Genomic DNA, 18,692 nt, shown 5'->3' with positions numbered 1-18,692 from the left:
AGACTGAGATATGGCAAATATAGGAATGAGCTGGCTCCGAAATGTAATAACTGCAGTTAATTCATGCTGCCACCTTGGGGCTCCTGCTTAAAAAGATTTTGAGATATTGAAAAGTGTCAAAATAATCAGAATTTATCATGTAACAGTAGGAAGTGCTGAGGATGTTCTTTAAACGGCTGGGGACAGACAGAAGACTTTAGTGTGTTTTCCTAGGGGATAGTGTTCCCTTCAAAACCATTAAGCTGCCATTTTATTCCTCCGTCTTTCCTCAGCGTGAACGAAAAGCCTGAGGTGCACAGTGTGGGTTCTTTTGTGTCTCCTGTGATACTGTGCACCTTGTTGTGGAGAACAGACATCATATAACGTGCAGTTACAAAAAAAAGCCATGCATTTTAAGAAATCCCTAAACAGAGAATGTCCTTTCACGGGGAAGTCCGTTTAGAGCAAGGTTTATGAATTTTATGAAGTGTGCCTGGAGGATAAGTAAAGCTGAGGATGAAAAGTCTCATCAAAGTCTGCTGAAGGCTGTGCCCACCCCAGTGGTATAAAAGCAGGAGGGTAAGTTGCTTAACTCACATTGCTTTCAACAGTCTGGACTTGAACACGAGGCTACTGAGCAGCAGGATGTTTCTAGCTGAGCTCAGTACTTGTATGACCTCTTTGGCAGCTCTTGTGTTTCACTTGACCTTGCTTTTGAACTGTTGTAGGTTTGTTTTGGTTTGTCTTCCCCTCCCTGGATCTAGGATTACTCATGCAAAATGATCAGAGGGTTGGAGAACCTCTTCTACGAGGACAGGCTGAGGGAGCTGGGGCTGTTCAGCTTGGAGAAGAGAAGGCTCCAGGGAGACCCAATAGCAGCCTTCCAGTACCCAAAGGGGATCCTACAAGAAGGATGGAGAGAGACATTTACAAAGGCCTGTGGTGATAGGACAAGAACAGTGGCTTCAAACTGGAGAAAAGCAGTTTAGATTGGATGTTAGGAACGGATTCTTTACCATGAGGGTGGTGCAACACTGGAACAGGTTGCCCAGGGAGGTGGCTGGGGCCTCATGCCCGGAGATACTCAAAGTGAGGCTCAACAGGGCTCTGTGCAACCTGATCTAGTTGAGGATGTCCCTGCTGACTGCAGAGGGGGTTGGACTGGATGCCCTTCAGAGTTCCCTTCCAACCCAGACCGTTCTGTGGTTCTATGCTAATGTCTCTAATTTCTCCCCTTTCTGTGGATTACTTTGTCCAACTCCCTTAGTCATATGGTCCCTGTTGCAGGCACAGGTAGAGACTTCAGGAGGCAATACCCCCTGGAAGCTCCATGGGCTTATCCAAATCTTTCATCAGGGCACTCTGACCCTATACAAATGGTTGCCACTTAACTGTTGCCATTTATAATGTTTCATGCAATGTTTGTTGGACTGCACTGTACAGCTTGCATAGCTAAATGAGACTTCATTTGCCCCACCTCCCAGGTTTCTGTCTCAATATTACAGCTTGGTCTCTCCAGGTTGCCTGACTGAAAGCTTGCCTCTTGAGCAAAGGGAGGGAGCTTTTGGTGACAGTGACCTAAAAGAACAACTTCAATTCTCCCTTTGTAACTGTGTGGTTAGTTTCTGTCTCTAAGCCTGCAGAACAAGTGCCTTTTGTTTCATCACAATCCCATAATGTAACAAACATTTAATGTCTGTGGCAACCCTTCTTTGCAGTAGCCCTGGTAAGCACTGACAAATGAGCAGGTCAGCACTTTCCTTGGTCCTTCCCATGCTATTAATCTGCCTGTGGGATGATTGTGGGAATAGAAAGACCTATTGAAAAAATGTCAAGAAGGCCAAAGTGTTTTATGCTTTATTTTTTCCATACTTGTTGATGTTCGAGAGAAAGAAGTGCTGACTAGCACTGCTGGTGGTAATGACAGTGAGAACTCTGCTTAGGATAGAGGGAAACAAGACATTCAAGAGGGCTCTTGGGAAAGCAGGTGGGCTCAAGCTGTCTGAGAAGCAGCAATTCTAATAAAGAAAAAAAATAGCTGAAGTGGTTTCAGAATAGTTTGTGGTGAGTTTGGACAAATCAGGGGGAATAGGTGATGAGTCTGAGTGCTGTAAAAATCATGCAGTACCTGGCCACAGAAGGAAGCAAAACAGGACCTAGGTAATTACAGATCAGTTTAATTTTCATTTAAAGAAGGGAAAAAAAAGAAATAACCTGAAATGAAAGCAGTCTGGAAGGTGCTGGGCAAGTAAACTGTGTGGGTTTGGGGAGGAAATTAATCTTAATCCAGAGTGATATCATTCTGTAACCAGATTAAAAGGTCTTTTTCGATAGGGAAGAGGCAGTCCATGACAAATACTAAATCTTTTTACCATTCTATGATTCTTTTTGGCATAGTCATCCCTAATGGGATTCTAGATGAACCTGGCTACAAAATGTTTGGATGATGCTGCATGGATGGGGGCAAAGTAATGAAATTTACGTATTTTCAGGTGCTTGTCCCAGGAACATTTACTTCAGCCTTGGCTGCAGAGTAGAAACTGTAGTTTCATCTGTTTGTTAACAGTTTGCTGATGACACCAAGCTGTGTGGTGCAGCAGACACGCTGGAGGGAAGGGAGGCCATCCAGAGGGACCTGGACAGGCTGGAGAGGTGGGCACAGGCCAACCTCATGAAGTTCAATAAGAGCAAGTGCAGGGTTCTGCATCTGGGTCGAGGCAATCCCAGGCACAAATACAGGCTGGGCAGTGACTGGCTGGAAAGTAGCCCTGAGGAGAGAGACTTGGGGGTGCTGGTGGACAAAAAGCTCAACATGAGCTCTCAATGTGCACTTGCAGCCTGCAAAGCCAATCAGATCCTGGGCTGCATCAGGAGAAGTGTGGCCAGCAGGTCGAGGGAGGTGATCCTCCCCCTCTACTCAGCCCTGGTGAGACCCCACCTGGAGTACTGTGTCCAGTTCTGGAGCCCCTATTACAAGAGGGATGTGGAGGTGCTGGAAGGTGTCCAGAGAAGGGCCACAAGGATGATCAGAGGGCTGGAGCACCTCTCCTATGAGGGCAGACTGAAGGAGTTGGGGCTGTTCAGTCTGCAGAAGAGAAGGCTCCGAGGTGACCTAATTGTGGCCTTCCAGTATCTGAAGGGAGCCTACAGGAAGGCTGGGGAAGGACTTCTCAGGATCTCAGGTAGTGATAGGACTAGGGGGAATGGAATGAAGCTGGAGGTGGGGAGATTCAGGCTGGATGTGAGGAGGAGGTTCTTCACCATGAGAGTGGTGAGGCCCTGGAATGGGTTGTCCAGGGAGGTGGTCAAGGCCCCATCCCTGGGGGTGTTTAAGCCCAGGCTGGATGAGGCTCTGGCCAGCCTGATCTAGTGTGGGGTGTCCCTGCCCATGGCAGGGGGGTTGGAACTAGATGATCCTTGTGGTCCCTTCCAACCCTGAATGAAACTATGAAACTAGCATGAAGTTGGAGAATCTGCAGGCTTTTGGGAGAGGGATGTGGCTGGGATTCAAACCCTGAGACCTGGTCATGGAAAAACTAGGGTGCCATGCAAGGCAGATAAATGCAGGCTGCTGTATTTAGGAGAAAACCCCCAGCTCTGCAGGCAGCAGCCGATGACCGGCTGTTCTGACAGCAGAAACTGCTGGTGTTTGTACTGGGTCACAAGCTAAACAGGAATCAACAAACTTGTCCTGTTGGGAAAAAGCAAATGCCATGCTGGGGTGTAAACAGTCATGCAGACAGCTAAGCATTGTGATGCTGTCTCCTTGTCCTGCTCAGCGTGGTGTGGTCTCAGCTGCAATGCCTGATGTGGGCTTTGGAGCTGTGCCCTTGATCAGAACCTGCTTGCTGCTGTCATTCTCAGTCTGTGCTTCTGGACTGGCAAGGAGCAGAGCTGTTTGCTTGCTGCCTCGTGACTTGGGTGTTGAATGATTCTGTTTGATACAGAAAAACTCTTCCCCTCCTGTCTGTGATCAGGGAATACAGAGACTGATGTGAGAGAACTGATTCTCTTTTTGGTGTTGTGAGTGGCATTTGATTCTTGGCCAGTGCAGAGATGGCTTGTGGTGTTGTTGTGCTTGGACAATTTGTTTTACATTTGACCACACTGTCATCTTTAGATGTTGGTGCCTTCCAAGAGCGATAGATACTGATATTCTGAGAGCTGTGAAAGCTCCTTTTCCCCCTCCCCTCTTTTTTACTTCATCTCTCAGATTTAACCTCCATCACCTCCATTAACCTCCATCCACCCAGGGGACGATGGTGTTCCCAATACTGGATTTCTTTAAGAGCAGAGGGACTGTTTACATTGCACCTTTCCTGCAGATTCTGTGTTCTGCCTGAAGTCCCCAGGCCTCCTGGGATTTGCATCTACACTGCCTTTTGTAGTCATTATGAGCTCAGGATCATAGGCTCCTTGAGGCTTGAGCAACCAAGACTAGTTGAGAGGCATCCCTGTCCATGTCAGGGAGGTTGAAGTAGATGATCTCTAAAGTAATTTCTAACCTAAGCCATTTTATGATGATAGAACCATAAAGTCATTAAGGTTGGGAAAGACCTTTAAGATCATCAAGTCCAGCTGTGGATCATTGTGGTCTGGAGCTGCTTGACTTGCCCGTGCAGCTGAGACAACTTGTGAACATCTCATCTGGCTGCTGTCAAGCAAATAATGTCTTTGTGAAGGCAGATAATGAGAAATCCTTAAGTATTTACAGTGAGTCCCTTTGTTTTGAACATCTTTAGTCATGCATGAGGGGTGTGCACAAGCAGGATGTGCACTACTTGGCTAGCAAAAGCAGCTTTGTGGCTTTAACACACAGTGAGCATAGGTAGGCTTAGCAAGCTGCTAGATCAAGCATTTGTGCAAGCTGCTAGATCAGGTTTAGTATGCTTATACCCTCCTCTCCCTGAGACATCCAAAGAGTCTTTATTAGCCCTGTAGGCATTGCCAGGAGCAAAAGTGTTGGTCTCCAACGTTGCCTCCCACAGGTGCTCAGTTGCTGTCTTCTACCTCCATGAGTATTTCCTAAAGAACTTGCAATACTGATGGTTTTCCCCTTGGATCTTTCACTTACTGGCTTTCCCTCCTGCAGCAATCCTGTAGCTGTCTTATCTGGCAGTGCTCTATTTGACATATTTTTTCACTTTGTGGCAATTTCTTCTGCCTGTTTTAGGGAGCTGGGTGGCACTGAATTTAGATGTTGAGACCTTGGACACTGCTGAACTCTGTGGAGAAGAGGCATAAGGTTTACAAAGACAGGATTGCGCTATCCCCAGTCTTGGAGGCAATGCTGGTGAAGGCTGAGCAGGGAGCAGTGTTGACATCAGGCAAGTGATGGGTTTGGCTGGCAGGGAGGAAGCAGGATAGGAGCCAGCCTCAAGCACCAGAGCCAGACCCATCTCCACACCAACTTAATTTCTGGGGACAGAACTTCCCAGATCATGGCTACTTACAAGAGGCCTTCTGCTGCTTCACAGCACAGGTCTAGGTTTTGTTGAGCTACAGTGATAGAAGGAGAGAGAAAATAAACTGCAGGTACTTATTTAGGCTGGATGTTAGGTAGAAGTTCTTCATAGAAAGAGTGATTTGCCATTGGAATGTGCTGCCCAGGGAGGTGATGGAGTCACCATCACTGGAGGTGTTTAGGAAGAGGCTGGATGGGGTGCTTGGTGCCATGGTTTAGTTGATAGTGTTGGATGATTAGGTTGGACTCAATGATCTCAAAGGTTTTTTCCAACCTGGTCTGGTCTGGTCTGGTCTATTCTATTCTATTCTATTCTATTCTATTCTATTCTATTCTATTCTATTCTATTCTATTCTATTCTATTCTATCCTAACATGTGGTTTTCCAGGCACTGAAGCCAGTTCTCAGGGTCAAAATGGTCAGACAACACGTATATATCTTGGCCAGTGTCATGAAAATATCTAAATGCAACAGCCTGGGCACTAGAGAGGAATAACTTGGTTCCTGGGCCTCTTGTTCTTTGCCAAATGGTACTCAGGTCATGCTATCTTCCACAGAGGGTAAAGACACACTCACGCTCATCTCCTCTCCAGTGCACCACTCTCTAAATAGAGGCTCAGCAGTTTCCCCAGATGTTAGTTTAGCGATGCAAGGGCTAAACAAACAGCAACAGATGGGAAGTCCCTTGTTGTTGTGCACCAGAAAGCCAGAACATGACTCCAAAACACATTTTGCAGAGCCACTGCTCACAGCGGGTTGGTTTGAGCGAGAGATGAGCTGCAGCGGAAGCAAATGAGAGAGCAGCAGGAACGTTGTTAGATTCTTCTCAGTTGTGATTAGGAAAGGAGCACTGGAAGATGATGGTTCATCACTGAGCTCTGTGTGTTGCTGCTGCTGCAAGGGTAAATGCAGCATTAACAGCAGGCTTTTTAAAGACTGTTCCCCCCCTCCTTTTCTTTACTCTCCAGAAACTCTTCACCAATGAATGTTGCTTCCAGGGGCATTTGCTTTAGGAGAGAGAGAGAGGTTACCTCAAGAGTCCTTTCCCAGAAGAGTTCTCTGTTATGTGATGTTTTAGCAAGAAAGGCCTTCTCCAGGGATGATGCTTTCCCCCAGGAGATGATTCTGCTTTGCAGAGCTTTTATTTGTATGTTTCAAAGCACTCAGTTCTATCTCCCTTTCTTTGGAAACACCATTTAAGGTCAGTTGTAGCCTTTGGCCAGCTGTTCTGCTGTGATGGGATGGTCTCCCTTACCTCCCAGGCTGGGCTTCAGTCACATAGAAGATACAATGCACCCTTCTGTAATCAGTGCCTTTGTTCAGTACTGCCACTGGCTTGGACTCTCTTTACAGACACCCAAAGCCCAGGGTCACCATCCTTTATAGAGATCATCTCCAGCTCTCTTCAGTTAGGTGTCTGGAACTTGGCTCCAGGATTAAGGACTAGTGGGACCAGAGGCTGCACAAGCATCCACAACTTGGAGGTTTTGATCTTGATTTTGTTTTGGGAGTACATTTTTGAGAGCCTTTTCTACCATTTTCAAGACAAATTTAGCCAAGGAGGGGCTTTGCCAGTGTCCCAGAGCCTCAAATTCAAAGTCAGACAAGTAGAAGTACTGTGCTGCTTCCCACCAGCACTGCCACATCATGAGAGCTGGAGCTGAAAAACCACTCACAGTGTGGAGTGTCTGAAAGACACCTGGGTGACTGACTGGCTCTGGGGTTTGTGTTTCCAAGGCTGAGTACTGCTGGATTCATGACCTCGTTCAAGCAGGGCAGAATGTGTGTGTGTGTGTGTGTGTGAGGAGAAGGGGAGGGAAATGCCATGGGCAGACGGGCTGCAGGGGAAGCCGCCTGCCCCTGCTGGGACCAGGGCTCTGGAGATGGATCCAAGCCATCAGACTTCACAGCCAGGGCAAGCTGCTAATTTCAGTAATGGCACTGCCTGGGCTGCCTGCTTTGAAAGATGTTTGGGTTTTGTTTATGCACAAGGGAGTTGTGTTTGGTGAGCACCCCGGCCACCACGGAGGATGTCTCTGTGAGCAGGGGGCCAGCACTAATGCCATCCTGCACGGCTGTGAATGAATTCACCCTTTATTCAGCACTCCCCACCCCTGCTGAGCTGAGGGCCCTGCGCTGCTCCCAGGCCAACAGAGATGCTGCCATTTGCAGTGCTCCTTCAGCCAGGCTTCCACACCCCGGTGCCTCTAATCCCGGACAAAACCCAGGCTGTGGAGAGACAAACACAACGAGACCTCTATTCTTAGCCTGCAAAGCCTCAAAGCTGGTGCTCTGGGGTGTTGGGCAATAAATATGCAGCTCCTGAAGCTCCTGACAAAGCCTAGTGAATAGCAGCGTTTGTCATTAGCCCTGAACATACTCTCCTCTCCCAGTGGATCTGTAGCCTTCGCTGCAGCTTTGCACAGTTACATAAATATGGCCTATTTTCCCCTCACAAATTAACATCTTGCTTGCTAAGTTTAGGCTTTTGCACATGTACAAAACAAACCCTCTGAGGGGTTTTTTATTGTTGTTGTTTGTGGGTTTTTTTTTCACACACAGCTGGAAATGCTGGCTCACCCAGGGTGAAGTCATCCCTGCCTGCATTATAAAGCTTTCAAGGTGGTGATGGGCAGCCGTGCCCCTTGTGAGTGGCAGGACCCTGCAAAGTCCTGGACACCACATTGCAAACCATCTGAGGTGCTTTGCCCTTTTTCCACCCAGGAATGTTGGGCCCCAGCTGTGTGACTGTGAGGATGCTGGAGGGTCTGTCTCCCAGGCAGGTGGCATGGCATCTTGGAGACTGGAAGGTTGGCAGGATGCTTTGGGGCGCAGAGCAGACAGCTCCTCACTCCCCACAAGACACTGGTATGGGTCTTCTTGTCTCCAAAGATGGTTCATGCCCACCCCCCTGAATGCGCTGGGAGATTACACTGCAGCACCTCTGCATTAACCAGCCCTATAGAGAATGGATGTCACTTGGAAATCTCCCAGCCCCAGGGTATAAAGAAGCTGACTGGCATCCACTGAGATCCACTGAGTAAAGCTGGGGGCAGCTTTACTAGTCATCTTAAAGGTCCCTTCCAGCCCAAACCATTCTATGATTATACGATAAAGACTATAGCTGCACAGGGCTGTAAAGCAGATGCCTGCTTTGATACTACTTGCAGTGATACTACTCCCTACTTCAGCAGCCTAAAAGGATCCAGCTTCCCAGTGCTGCTGGGGTGTCTTTGCGGTGGGCAAATTGTCAGGCTCTTACTTCTCAGCTTCTTACTTCTACTTGGGTGAGAACAGGGGTACCTGGTTGTAGGTCTTGAAACATTCATCCTCTGGGCTGATGTGTCTCCTGCTACAGAGAAGCCATCTGCAGCTATGGATCTACAGTGAGACCTTTTCTGTTCCAGGGCTGGTGGCATGCTGTGACTTGAAATATATTCTGACAGCTCCTGGCAGAGTGACCTGTGAGGCAGATGTTTCCTGGAGCTGGACACCATCATCCTGAGGCCAGCTGGACAGGCAGGGGGTTGGGTTGCTGTCTTTTGGCTCAGCAGGACTGGGTCCTATCTTGCTTTGCTGTAGATGTGTGAGAGAGCTCAGGTGAGTCTTGAAGGTGTATTATGGGAGATGGACCTGTCAACATGGTGTGCTCTCAGGTTAACTGCTGAGCAGAGTATTGGCTCATAGGCTTTCTACACTTGTAGTTTATGCACTGCTTGTCGTAGATGCACTGAAGTGCATTGCACCCACAGCAGCCCTGGGCTTGGGATCCCTATGTCTCTGAAATCACTGGTGAGAAACCTTAGGGTAGGGAGCTGCAGTAAACAGGTGAGAGGTTTCTTTCAGGGGAAGGTCTAATACCTCCAGCACCTGACTTTGCTTTCTTTTTAATCCTTCTGACCCAGGTGAGCACCCCAGGTGAGACCCAGCCCCTATAAGCAGTAAACCACTAGGGTGGGAGAGAGGAGGAAGTGTGGGATCTTTCAAAAAGCTGGCAAGGGCAATAGGCACAAGGCTCTGGCTTCCTTCCAAGGGGGCACATGCTTCTAAGCACCCCATGCTTCAGAGAAGCACATTGCAAAAATCTGTGGAGCGAGAAACCGGTGCCCCTTCAGGAAGGATTGCAGCTGGGTCTCTGAATCCCTGGCGTTTGTGGTCTGTTGCAGTAGACAGCAGATGAGCAGTGTCAGGGACTGCAGACAGCTCTGTGCACAGCTTTCTGTGCCACACTGGAGTGCAGCTGGATGCCTTTCCACACCCTCCAACAGCCCTGCCAGGCCTTTGGACCTCAATCGGCATGACCCAGATAACGGGAATGAGAGGAGGAGGCTGAGCTTTGAATGATGTTGGTGCTTTGGGTATGTGCAACCTGCTTTCTGTCTGTCCTGGTACAATGTCATCTTTAAAAGCTCTGGGTCAGGCTAGCCCTATGCCATCCCTCAGAGTGGCTGAGGAGGCCTGGGGCTGGGGACTTTTTTAATGTGCAACAGAGGAAAGGAGTCATCAAGAAAAAGCTGAACTCTCTCTCATGATGGCTCCTTCCTGCCCTCTGGTACAGCATTTCCTGTCCCAGGTAAAAGCAAACAAAGACAACCCCAGTGCCCAGGCAGTACTTTGCCTTGCTTCGATGGTCCATGAGGTCCTAATCACTTCCCTGTCCCTTTCCCGCACCGTGCCCCCGGTCAGCAGCGGATGCTGGCGAGTTCTCCATGGGCAGCGGCCAGCCTGCGGCAATAATGAGAGCAAGTCAGGCAGTGCCATCCTATACAAGCCTCTGGCTGCTCTCTCTGTGTGCATCTGTGAGAGCATGCTCCCGCTCTCCCTTCTCCCCCTTCCCTCTCTTTCCTAACCCCCCCTCTTTCCACCAGCTCTTGTTCTTTTCATGAGATGCAGGGCTAGGGAGCCAGGCAAAGTGGCACACTACTGCTGCTTCTCCAGAGATAACTGTGGGCAAGCTGAGTCCTTCGCCCTTCCTGATGCACCGGGAATCTGCAGGCACTGTTCCTCAAGGTCCCAACCAGCTATGTCCATCAAGCACCCACAGCCATGTAGCCACCACCCTGCTGCCAACTGCAAGACAGGTAAGAGCCAGGAGGGCCTTGGTGGGTGATGGAAGGCCCTGTAGTCCTTTGCTTGGTTATGATTCCCAGGGAGGGAGATTTTTCTCCTTGCTGCTGCCCTGGATGTTTCGGGGGAAGGACGGTTCTGCAGGCAGGGCGGGTGGGGAAGGGTGCTGCTCGGATGTCATGGCAGCGCTTTTCCCAGCGCAGTTATCTTCCCGTGGTGTCTTATGAATGGTCAGAGGGACACAGGCACCACTTCTAATTAGCAGGCAGGGAAGGAGAACAGCGTATTTCTTGTGTTAAGCCCAACCCAGCCCTGGCAGGGCTGATACAGGAGCTGGGCTGGTTCTGGGGTGATCTCCGTTTCAATGGGATTAGCAGTAGGCCTTTGATGCTTGGAGAAAACATCAGTCTGTGCTGGTGCCTGCAGCTCTGAGATCTTCACTCTCATTTCCCCACCCCTCCACTCTTGTTGGTATTTTTAAATGGTGGCTTGCATTTCCTTGGAATATTTGGGTGCCTGTGATGCTGTGACAAACGCTCAGGCTGAACGCTGGAGCTGAGCTAGTTAAAAATAAGACTAATTGGAGCGAAAGGAGGACGTGTTGGAGGGGAGAGAACTGCACTGGGCAGGGACTATGGTTGAAACTTGCAGATGGCAGGAGCATGCACACCCTTTGGAGGAGGAGCAGGGGGCCAGCCCGAGGGGGCTCATTTTCCTGCAGCCCTGACTGTGGGACTGCTGTCACTTGTGGGGGCCCCTGCAGTGACAAGGGCCATCTCTTTGTCATTTGATTTGGGGGGGGGGGGGGGGGGGAGGGGCAGGGGAGTGGAAGGGAGGGAGTAAACTGGTAATTTGGCACAGCTAAGAAATGCAAAGGACCTGCTGTGATAGCATCTCTCTCTGTCTGGCTATCCCTGCATCCAGTCCCAGAGGAATGCAGTTGCATTCCTCCATCTGTGAAGCACACACGTTGCATGGTGGTGCTTTCTCTGTCCTGCTGTGCTGCCTTTCTCTGAGACTCACTTATTCCTGCCACCCCAGGCTTCTCTGAAGTGGTGCTGTCTGCACTGGCAGGACAAGCCTGGCCTCTTGCCCTGCAGTCCTTCCACATAGCTCTGGAGATTTTGCCCAGTCCCTTGGGTCTGACTAGGGCAGATGTTTGCAGAGCTTGGGGCATATCTCTACCCAGGCCGGCAGGACACAGGTGAAGATTGCAGGCCAGTCTCCCGGGGAGGGATTGGTGCTGGATGCAGCAGGCATCTTTATGAAAGAACCACCGTCTGCTGGAGAAAGAAGATGAGCCCATCTAACTCTCCTCATTTATGTTTTAATTAAGACTGGAGCAGCAGCCCCTAGAGAAGAAAGAGAAATCCCAGCTCACCGGTGCGGTTAACTCTGTGCTTCCTCTTACAAATGCTCACACAACTGCTCACGTGTTTAAAGTCCAGCACGTGCTCAGGTGTTTTACTGCAGCGGGAATGGCCTCCCCGAGCCACGTTGGGTATCTGTATAGAGGTTAATAGCCCCAGTAAATCCCTGTTGTGGGTCCGGGATGCCCTGTAAGCTCAGGTCTTTGAAATCGCTGTGATAAGAGCAAAGCAGCACAGACCTTGCCCGTCATAAATGGATTTTTGGCTGTAACCCTCAGATCTCGGGGCTGACTTGTAACATCCAATAAATTGCTAGTTTGCAGTGTTCAGCTCACAAAATGCAGGCTGCCTGCAAGCACCTTGACTGATCTCTCAGCAAGAAATTAACTGCGTTGGTCAGCAAGCCTCACTCCCTGGCCTGGGTCGAGCATCAGATCTCGATCAAAACGTACAAGGGACGAAGTGTCTGTGGTAGGGGATCCTCCTGGAGCACTGTCTGTTGGGATGGATCTGCCTCAGCTTCCTAGCTATGCACACCAACCGCCTTACAGACACTGCCATGTTGACAGCAGCAGCAATGCTGAAAGCTGGGAGGACTCCAAGGCTGCACAGAGCAGCTGTGTCAAGTCCAATCCTTTCTGCCTCCCTGCTCCACGCTAACAGCATCCTCCCCAGCGCAGAGGCACTGACGTGCTGCTTTACGTGGAGCTGCTCCTGGGCATGGGAGCACGTTTCCTCAGAGAACAATTATGAAATTGGAATAAAGTGTTTTAAAGGGGAAATTCTTCCCTTTGATTCCTGCCCCTCAGCCTGGAGCCTCCCACACTGCTTAGCTGTTGGTTTTGCATCCTACCTGCTTGGGGGAACTGGGGAGGGAGTTGGGAGCGTGCAGGCTGGGGCCGGGAGCCATCTCGCAGTGGAGGCATCTGTTCTGCTGCAGCGATCGCAGTGCCCCAGAGCTACAAACATGTCCAGGAGATGCTTTTATCATTGGCACAGGAGAATTTAAATAGCTGCCATGCTCTTGAGCTGAGATGGAGAGAGAACTGTGCATCATGCTTTATGTAACTAATTTTTATTTTTAAACATAGCCTTTTATTTTTGAAGGGAGTTCAACTCAGTGGGTGTCCTATCTCCTGCCCTGCCTTGTTTGTACATGTGAGGTGGCTTCTTTTGTCACCAACCCCCCCTTTCCCCCCCAATATATCAGCAGCTTGCTTTCCTCACCTGCCCCTGAAACTCAAGCTCTCCTCGTTTCACCTTTCAGGATTTCCTGCCTGCCTGGCCTGATGTGGACAATATTTGAGGTTTAAGATGTATTAAAAAATTAACCCATTAGAAACATTCTGAGCTACAGCTGTGAATAGTTCCTGAAGTTGCTGATGCTCCTTTGTAGAAAGAGGTTGTAGACAGGAGGAGGTTGGTCTTTTCCCCCAGGCAACCAGCACGAGAACAAGAGGACACACTCTCAAGCTGTGCCAGGGGAGGTTTAGGCTGGAGGTTAGGAAGAAATTCTACACAGAGAGAGTGATTGCCCATTGGAATGGGCTGCCTGGGGAGGTGGTGGAGTCACCATCATTGGAGGTGTTTAGGAGGAGACTTGATAGGGTGCTTGGTTGCATGGTTGAGTTGATTAGGTGGTGTTGGATGATAGGTTGGACTCGATCTCAAAGGTCTCTTCCAACCTGGTCTGGTCTATTCTATTCTGTTGTCATGGTTTTCTCCACAAGTAAAACAAGTCTGATTCATTGTAAAGTTTAGGAAGCTATCCACGTAAGTCATAATTGCTTCTTGCCAAAATAGCCACCTTGTGCTGGATCAAGTGTGCTTTTCCCATGGACTACCAGAGAATCAAGCAGTCAGGGCAGCACAGTGAGCACAGGCAGCAGAGCAGAGCACTGCATGTCTGATATAAGTTGCTAACAATTTTCTTCCATCTGTAACTGCAAAGAGTGGTGGAGAATGGGAAGCTCTCAAGATAAATGTTTTATTGATTTGACTCACCATAAGGTTGGGCTCATATAGGTGCCAGTCTGGATTCTGGCTGAGTTTTTAACATCCATGTGGTGGAGGAAATGGAATGACACTTTGTATCATGAGAGGTTTGCTGGGATTGTCATTCCACATCAAGCTTGGTTGTTCCTTCCAGCCCTGCAGCAAAACCCCAAAGCCCCCTGGGATCACAGCTGAAGTGGACCATAGGTACAAGTTTGTGGTTGAGCCATACAGCATGAAGGTCACCTGAATTCCCAAAGCAGTGGCTGCTGTGGCCTTCTGTAATTGACAGCTTGCAACCACGGAGCCTACATCCCTGAGCATCTTCCAGAGACATCACAGAGCAACAGAATTGGTGATCCTGAGGGTCTTTTCCAACCTGAATCACAGCATTACCAAGGTTGGAGGAGACCTCAAAGATCATCAAGTACAACCTGTCACCACAGACCTCAGGACTAACCATGGCACCAAGTGCCACATCCAATCCCCTCTTGAACACCTAATGTTTCCAAGAATGTTTCTGTGATTCTGTGAATCTCATGAAAACTTATCAAATAATGTCTTCACCTGTGGAGATGTAGTTGCCAAACATCACAGCAGTCTGAAGAAGCACGCTATTGGTGCTGGGAAAAAGCTTTTGGGAACATGAAGTTGTGAAGCATGCCCTCAAACAAGCTCCTTGCAGCACGCCACTAGAAAAGCGAAGTGCTGGCACAGACCCAGAAAAAGTTGTGAAGTAAGAGCACGCACAACCCCGGAGAAGTTCAAAGCCTTTGTGACAGGGATCATTGCAAATATGACAGGGCCACTCAAGTCAGAAATGAGAAGTGGAAGCAACAGCAGCAGGCTCAGTGTGACGGCTCGTTAAGCATAAAATAACAGAATCCCAGAGCAGCAGCAGACCCCCCGAGCAAAAAGAGCAAGAGTGAGAAGACAGGGAGAAGTCTGCTTAAATGTCAAGGTGAAGGAGTTTGTTTAAGGCAAAGCCATTGGAGATGCCAGCCAAGCAAATGAGCTAGGCTGTGTAGGCATCCTCTGATCTTCAAGCACCAAAGTGAGAAGGGTGGTCAGCTGCCAGCCCCTGGAGGACCATCCCTGTAACTGGAGAGGCAAAAGTCACACAGCTACCAGCCAGTGCTGCCTTCCTGGTCCAGATGGGTATGTGAGGACAGCCATACTGGAAGGAACAGATGTCTTCAGGCCATGGAGTTTTATCTAGCATTTGGATTGTTTGAGCTCTTCACACATGCAACAAGCAACAGGACAAGAGGAAATGGCCTCAAGTTGTGCCAGGGGAGGCACAGGTTGGGTACTAGGAAAAATTTCTTCACAGAAAGAGTTATCAAACATTGGAACAGGATGCCCAGCATAGTGGTGTAGCCACCATCCCTGGAGGTATTTAAAAGAGATGTAGACATGGTGCTTAGGGACATGGTTACTGATAGCAGCTTAGCAGTAGTGGTGGGATTGGAAGCTCTAGGTGAGCAGTTGGACTTGATGATCTTCAAGGTCTCTCCCAACCTCAACAGCTCCGGGCTTCTGTGATTGCAGAAACTGGGACCAAGTGAAACTTGGCCCAGTGGAAATTTGTGGCTAAAAAAACCTCTTTGAGTGACGATCAATGGACAAAACACACAGAATAGGTGGGGAGGCAGTTAAGGTGATGGGGAGAGTGAATAACATCCTGGAGACGGAGAAGAGATGATTAACATCCTGGGGGCAGGCTGGAAAGTTCCCTTCCCCTCTGCTCAGTGACAGCCAACACTTCCAATGCTGCACGTGTTTGCTGCTTGTGTGTTTGCTGGTAGCGGGTCACGAGGAAATTGCTTTAAAGTATTTCTTGAAGAGATTTAAATTTTTGGATGGGATTCAAGCCTAATATCAAAATGAGTTATTTTATTAAAAGCTTTTAAATAGAAGCCACAGAGTAGTCAGAAGCAGGAGGGCTATTTTAGAAGGAATTTACTCTAAACCTCTTCTACTGCACAGAAGCTTTCTAAAATATTACCTTGTAAAAACATAATTCCCTTTATCTGCAATTTAATTACATTTCCTATAGAGCCTATGTCAACACAGTTCACTTATTTTTGTTCTTCATTAACTCACACCTGGCCTAGGGAACTAGATGTAAAAACTCATTGATCTTCAGAGTCGTTTGTGGGTTGCTCCAGAATCTCAGTGAGATCATGGAAAGGTGCAGTGATGCACTGGAGAAACAGGGACTGGGGTCTCTCTCTCTCTGTATTGGTGGTGGCCATGAGGTGGTATAAAAGGAAGAGAAGCAGGACTGCTTGTGTGGTCCTCTGATCTATCTCATCCAGAGTTAGCAGATCAGAGTTGTTGACCTTTTTGAGACTGCAGTAAAGTCCATTTACCTGAATAATGGAGCAGAATCATCTGGAGTGTTACTGATTGAACAATTTGGTTGACCTCCCCCACCCTATAATGTCTGTGGGTATAAATGAGATCTGAGAGATGTCCTGGAAGGATTATGGAAACAGTGTCACTCGTGACATGCTGTGGTTGCCCAGAGAGAACCTGGAAGTGTGGAGCTGCATTAAAACAAAAATGACATCTTAGAAGCTAAACTCTCAGTGATGTTGGATTAAATTTGGCTTGGGTTTGGGGCAAGGGCTGAAGCTGACTGTTATTTAACATGAACAAACCATCCTGTTGTACCAGAGGCATGAGATGAACCTCAACCTTTGACCTTGGCTTAGAGGAGATTGTATCAACAGTGGCATTTTGTTCAGTGCTTGTCTTCTGATAACCAGAGACATGATTAATCTGAGTTAGGATGACCTGGGCTTTGTAATGGGAGGGTGAGAACAAGGCAAATATTTCCTTGCCACACTGAGTTGTGAAGGAGGAGATCCAAAATGATGGAGAGCTGGGATCATTGCTGCAGTGCTGCTAATCCTGGTGGCTTTGCAGGATGGACTCTGTCTCTCTCCAGGGATGTTACCTGGTGGCAATGTGCTGTCTCAAGACGTATCTCCTGCTGGTAGCACCAGGACATCAGGCCCAGCAGCGTTTTAGCAGAAGAGAGGCAGGGGATTATAAACCTCCAGGGAAAGGGCAAAGACTTTAAAATTATTATGATAATATACTTTAAATTGTAGTCAGCTTTGTCAGGATCAGAAGAGCAGTGGAAAGCCCATGGCTTGAGCCCTCCTCAGTGAGCTAGTGACCCATACCAGTGCATGGGTGACATCTAGATATTGTCATTGATGGCTGGGCTGAGCTGCAGCCCCACCGCATCAGTGCCATGCGTTAGGTTGATTTTAGAGTCAGTGGGGTGCACTGGACACCCCACATACAGTCTGTGGAGGGTGGAAGTGTGGGTACAGGAGAGAAAAGTGAAAGGTAGTCTGTGGGGAGTGCACCAATGGAGATTGCAGGGACCAAGCAGGACTGCATGCCTCAGGTGAGGGAAAGAGGGATAGATGCAAAGGGTTGGTCACACCACAGGGACCAAGCAGGACTGCATGCCTCAGGTGAGGGAAAGAGGGATAGATGCAAAGGGTTGGTCACACCACTGACTTGCCAGGTGGATGTTTTTCCTTCTGCCGTCCCATGCCCTGCAATAAGGTGCTCCTTTGCCTGTTAATGATGACACTTGGTCATGTTGAACATTTGGGCTCTTTAATTAAAACTCTCCCATCCCCTCTGTCGGTGGCAACTCCTGATGGCCTGTGCTCTGAGGGGAGAAACCTTCCCTAAGCCCTCAGAGGAGCCGACTAAAGCAATGCAGGCGTGTGCTTTATTCTAACATACCGAGGGTGACAACAGCGAGCGCTTTCGCAGGCATCCCCCCTTCCCCGCCCCCAGATGCTCCCTGCCAGCCTCTGGCATCCACCGCCCGTGCGGCACGGTCCCCCATCTCCAAGGAGGGACAAGCTGAGCTTCTGCTGCCAGGTGGGTGAGGAGGGGGTGCAGCGGAACGTGCTGCTCTGCCGGGCTCATTGGCAGTGCCACTGACGAGCGGTGATGGGAGACGGCTGCGTAGCTGAGCCCCAGCCTGCTGGGTTGAGCCTGCTGTAGGGTTTTGGTGGATGCGAGAGAGCTGCTGTGAGCTGCTCTGCTGCTGCCCGGAGAAAGGTGGGGAGGCGAGGGGTGTCCAAGTGTGACTTTCACCCCGTGCAGGGGGTTGTCACTGAAGAAGATCGCTCTGCTCTCTCCCCAGAGCCTCTCTGACCACGCTGCCGGCTCAGACGCACCGGCAGAGAGGACAGGTCAAAGGCAGTGAGTATCTTTTTCTCCGTGTCTGTCTGTCTGCAGTGTTTCTGTGTTCAGGTTTTTTTCTGGCTCTCTCTGCATGTGAATGAATGGTCTTAATCTCCTGAAGCCCTTCAGGTCTCATGGTTTGTGTTGTTTTCATGGTTTTGTGGTGTTTGTTTGGGTTTTTTTAACCTCTGTGCTGCCAATTAATTTATTATTTAATTTATTTTTTTCCTTGCTGGGATGGCCTCTTTATCTTTGCTCAGGTGATCTCTCCTGGGGTGGTTTGATAACCTGAATGTATCCCAAGGAGAAACCCCCCAAACACATCCATGACGAGACTGGCAATTCTCCTTGACTGGGGGTCCGGTCCTTTCATGGCAGGGGGAGATAGGGTGAATGATGGAGTGGAAGGCAAAAGAACCTCACCATGGAACCCTACTGGGATGCCTTTACCAGACACCACAGATTATATTTCTGAAGTCATACCTGATTGGATTTCTTTGCAATCAGAGGAAATGTCCATGGGGGATCCCAGCCTAGCAGTGGGATTACCTTCCTGGGAGATGTAGGTCTTGGCGTCCGTGTATTCAGAC

The 18,692-nt window shown here is 49.1% G+C and overlaps 1 protein-coding gene across 9 annotated transcripts in view; it reads left to right on the top strand.

Moving 5' to 3' along the window:
* Positions 1-18,692, top strand: part of RGS8 (regulator of G protein signaling 8) — a 52,243-nt gene that overhangs the window by 8,790 nt on the left and 24,761 nt on the right. For 3 of the 9 annotated variants that reach the window (XM_068141496.1, XM_068141495.1, XM_068141491.1), the window contains exon 1: positions 18,036-18,120. The exons of 1 other annotated variant lie outside the window; for it this stretch is intronic. Coding sequence is in view for 3 of the 8 variants with exons in the window: in XM_068141489.1 (XP_067997590.1) it covers positions 10,420-10,524; positions 18,062-18,120 (164 nt within the window). In the remaining 5 variants the exon portion in view is untranslated. Of the gene's footprint in view, positions 1-10,336; positions 10,525-17,691; positions 17,794-18,035; positions 18,121-18,692 lie in introns of those variants that run through there. 5 more of the 9 variants (XM_068141489.1, XM_068141488.1, XM_068141493.1 and 2 more) reach the window with 4 other exon arrangements.

Source organism: Melanerpes formicivorus, unplaced genomic scaffold, assembly GCF_026170545.1.
Source record: "Melanerpes formicivorus ecotype bairdi unplaced genomic scaffold, bMelFor1.0.p_v2 SCAF_7, whole genome shotgun sequence".
Taxonomy (NCBI): domain Eukaryota; kingdom Metazoa; phylum Chordata; class Aves; order Piciformes; family Picidae; genus Melanerpes; species Melanerpes formicivorus.
Note: the sequence above shows the minus strand (reverse complement) of the source record. Positions and strands in the feature narration are given on the sequence as shown.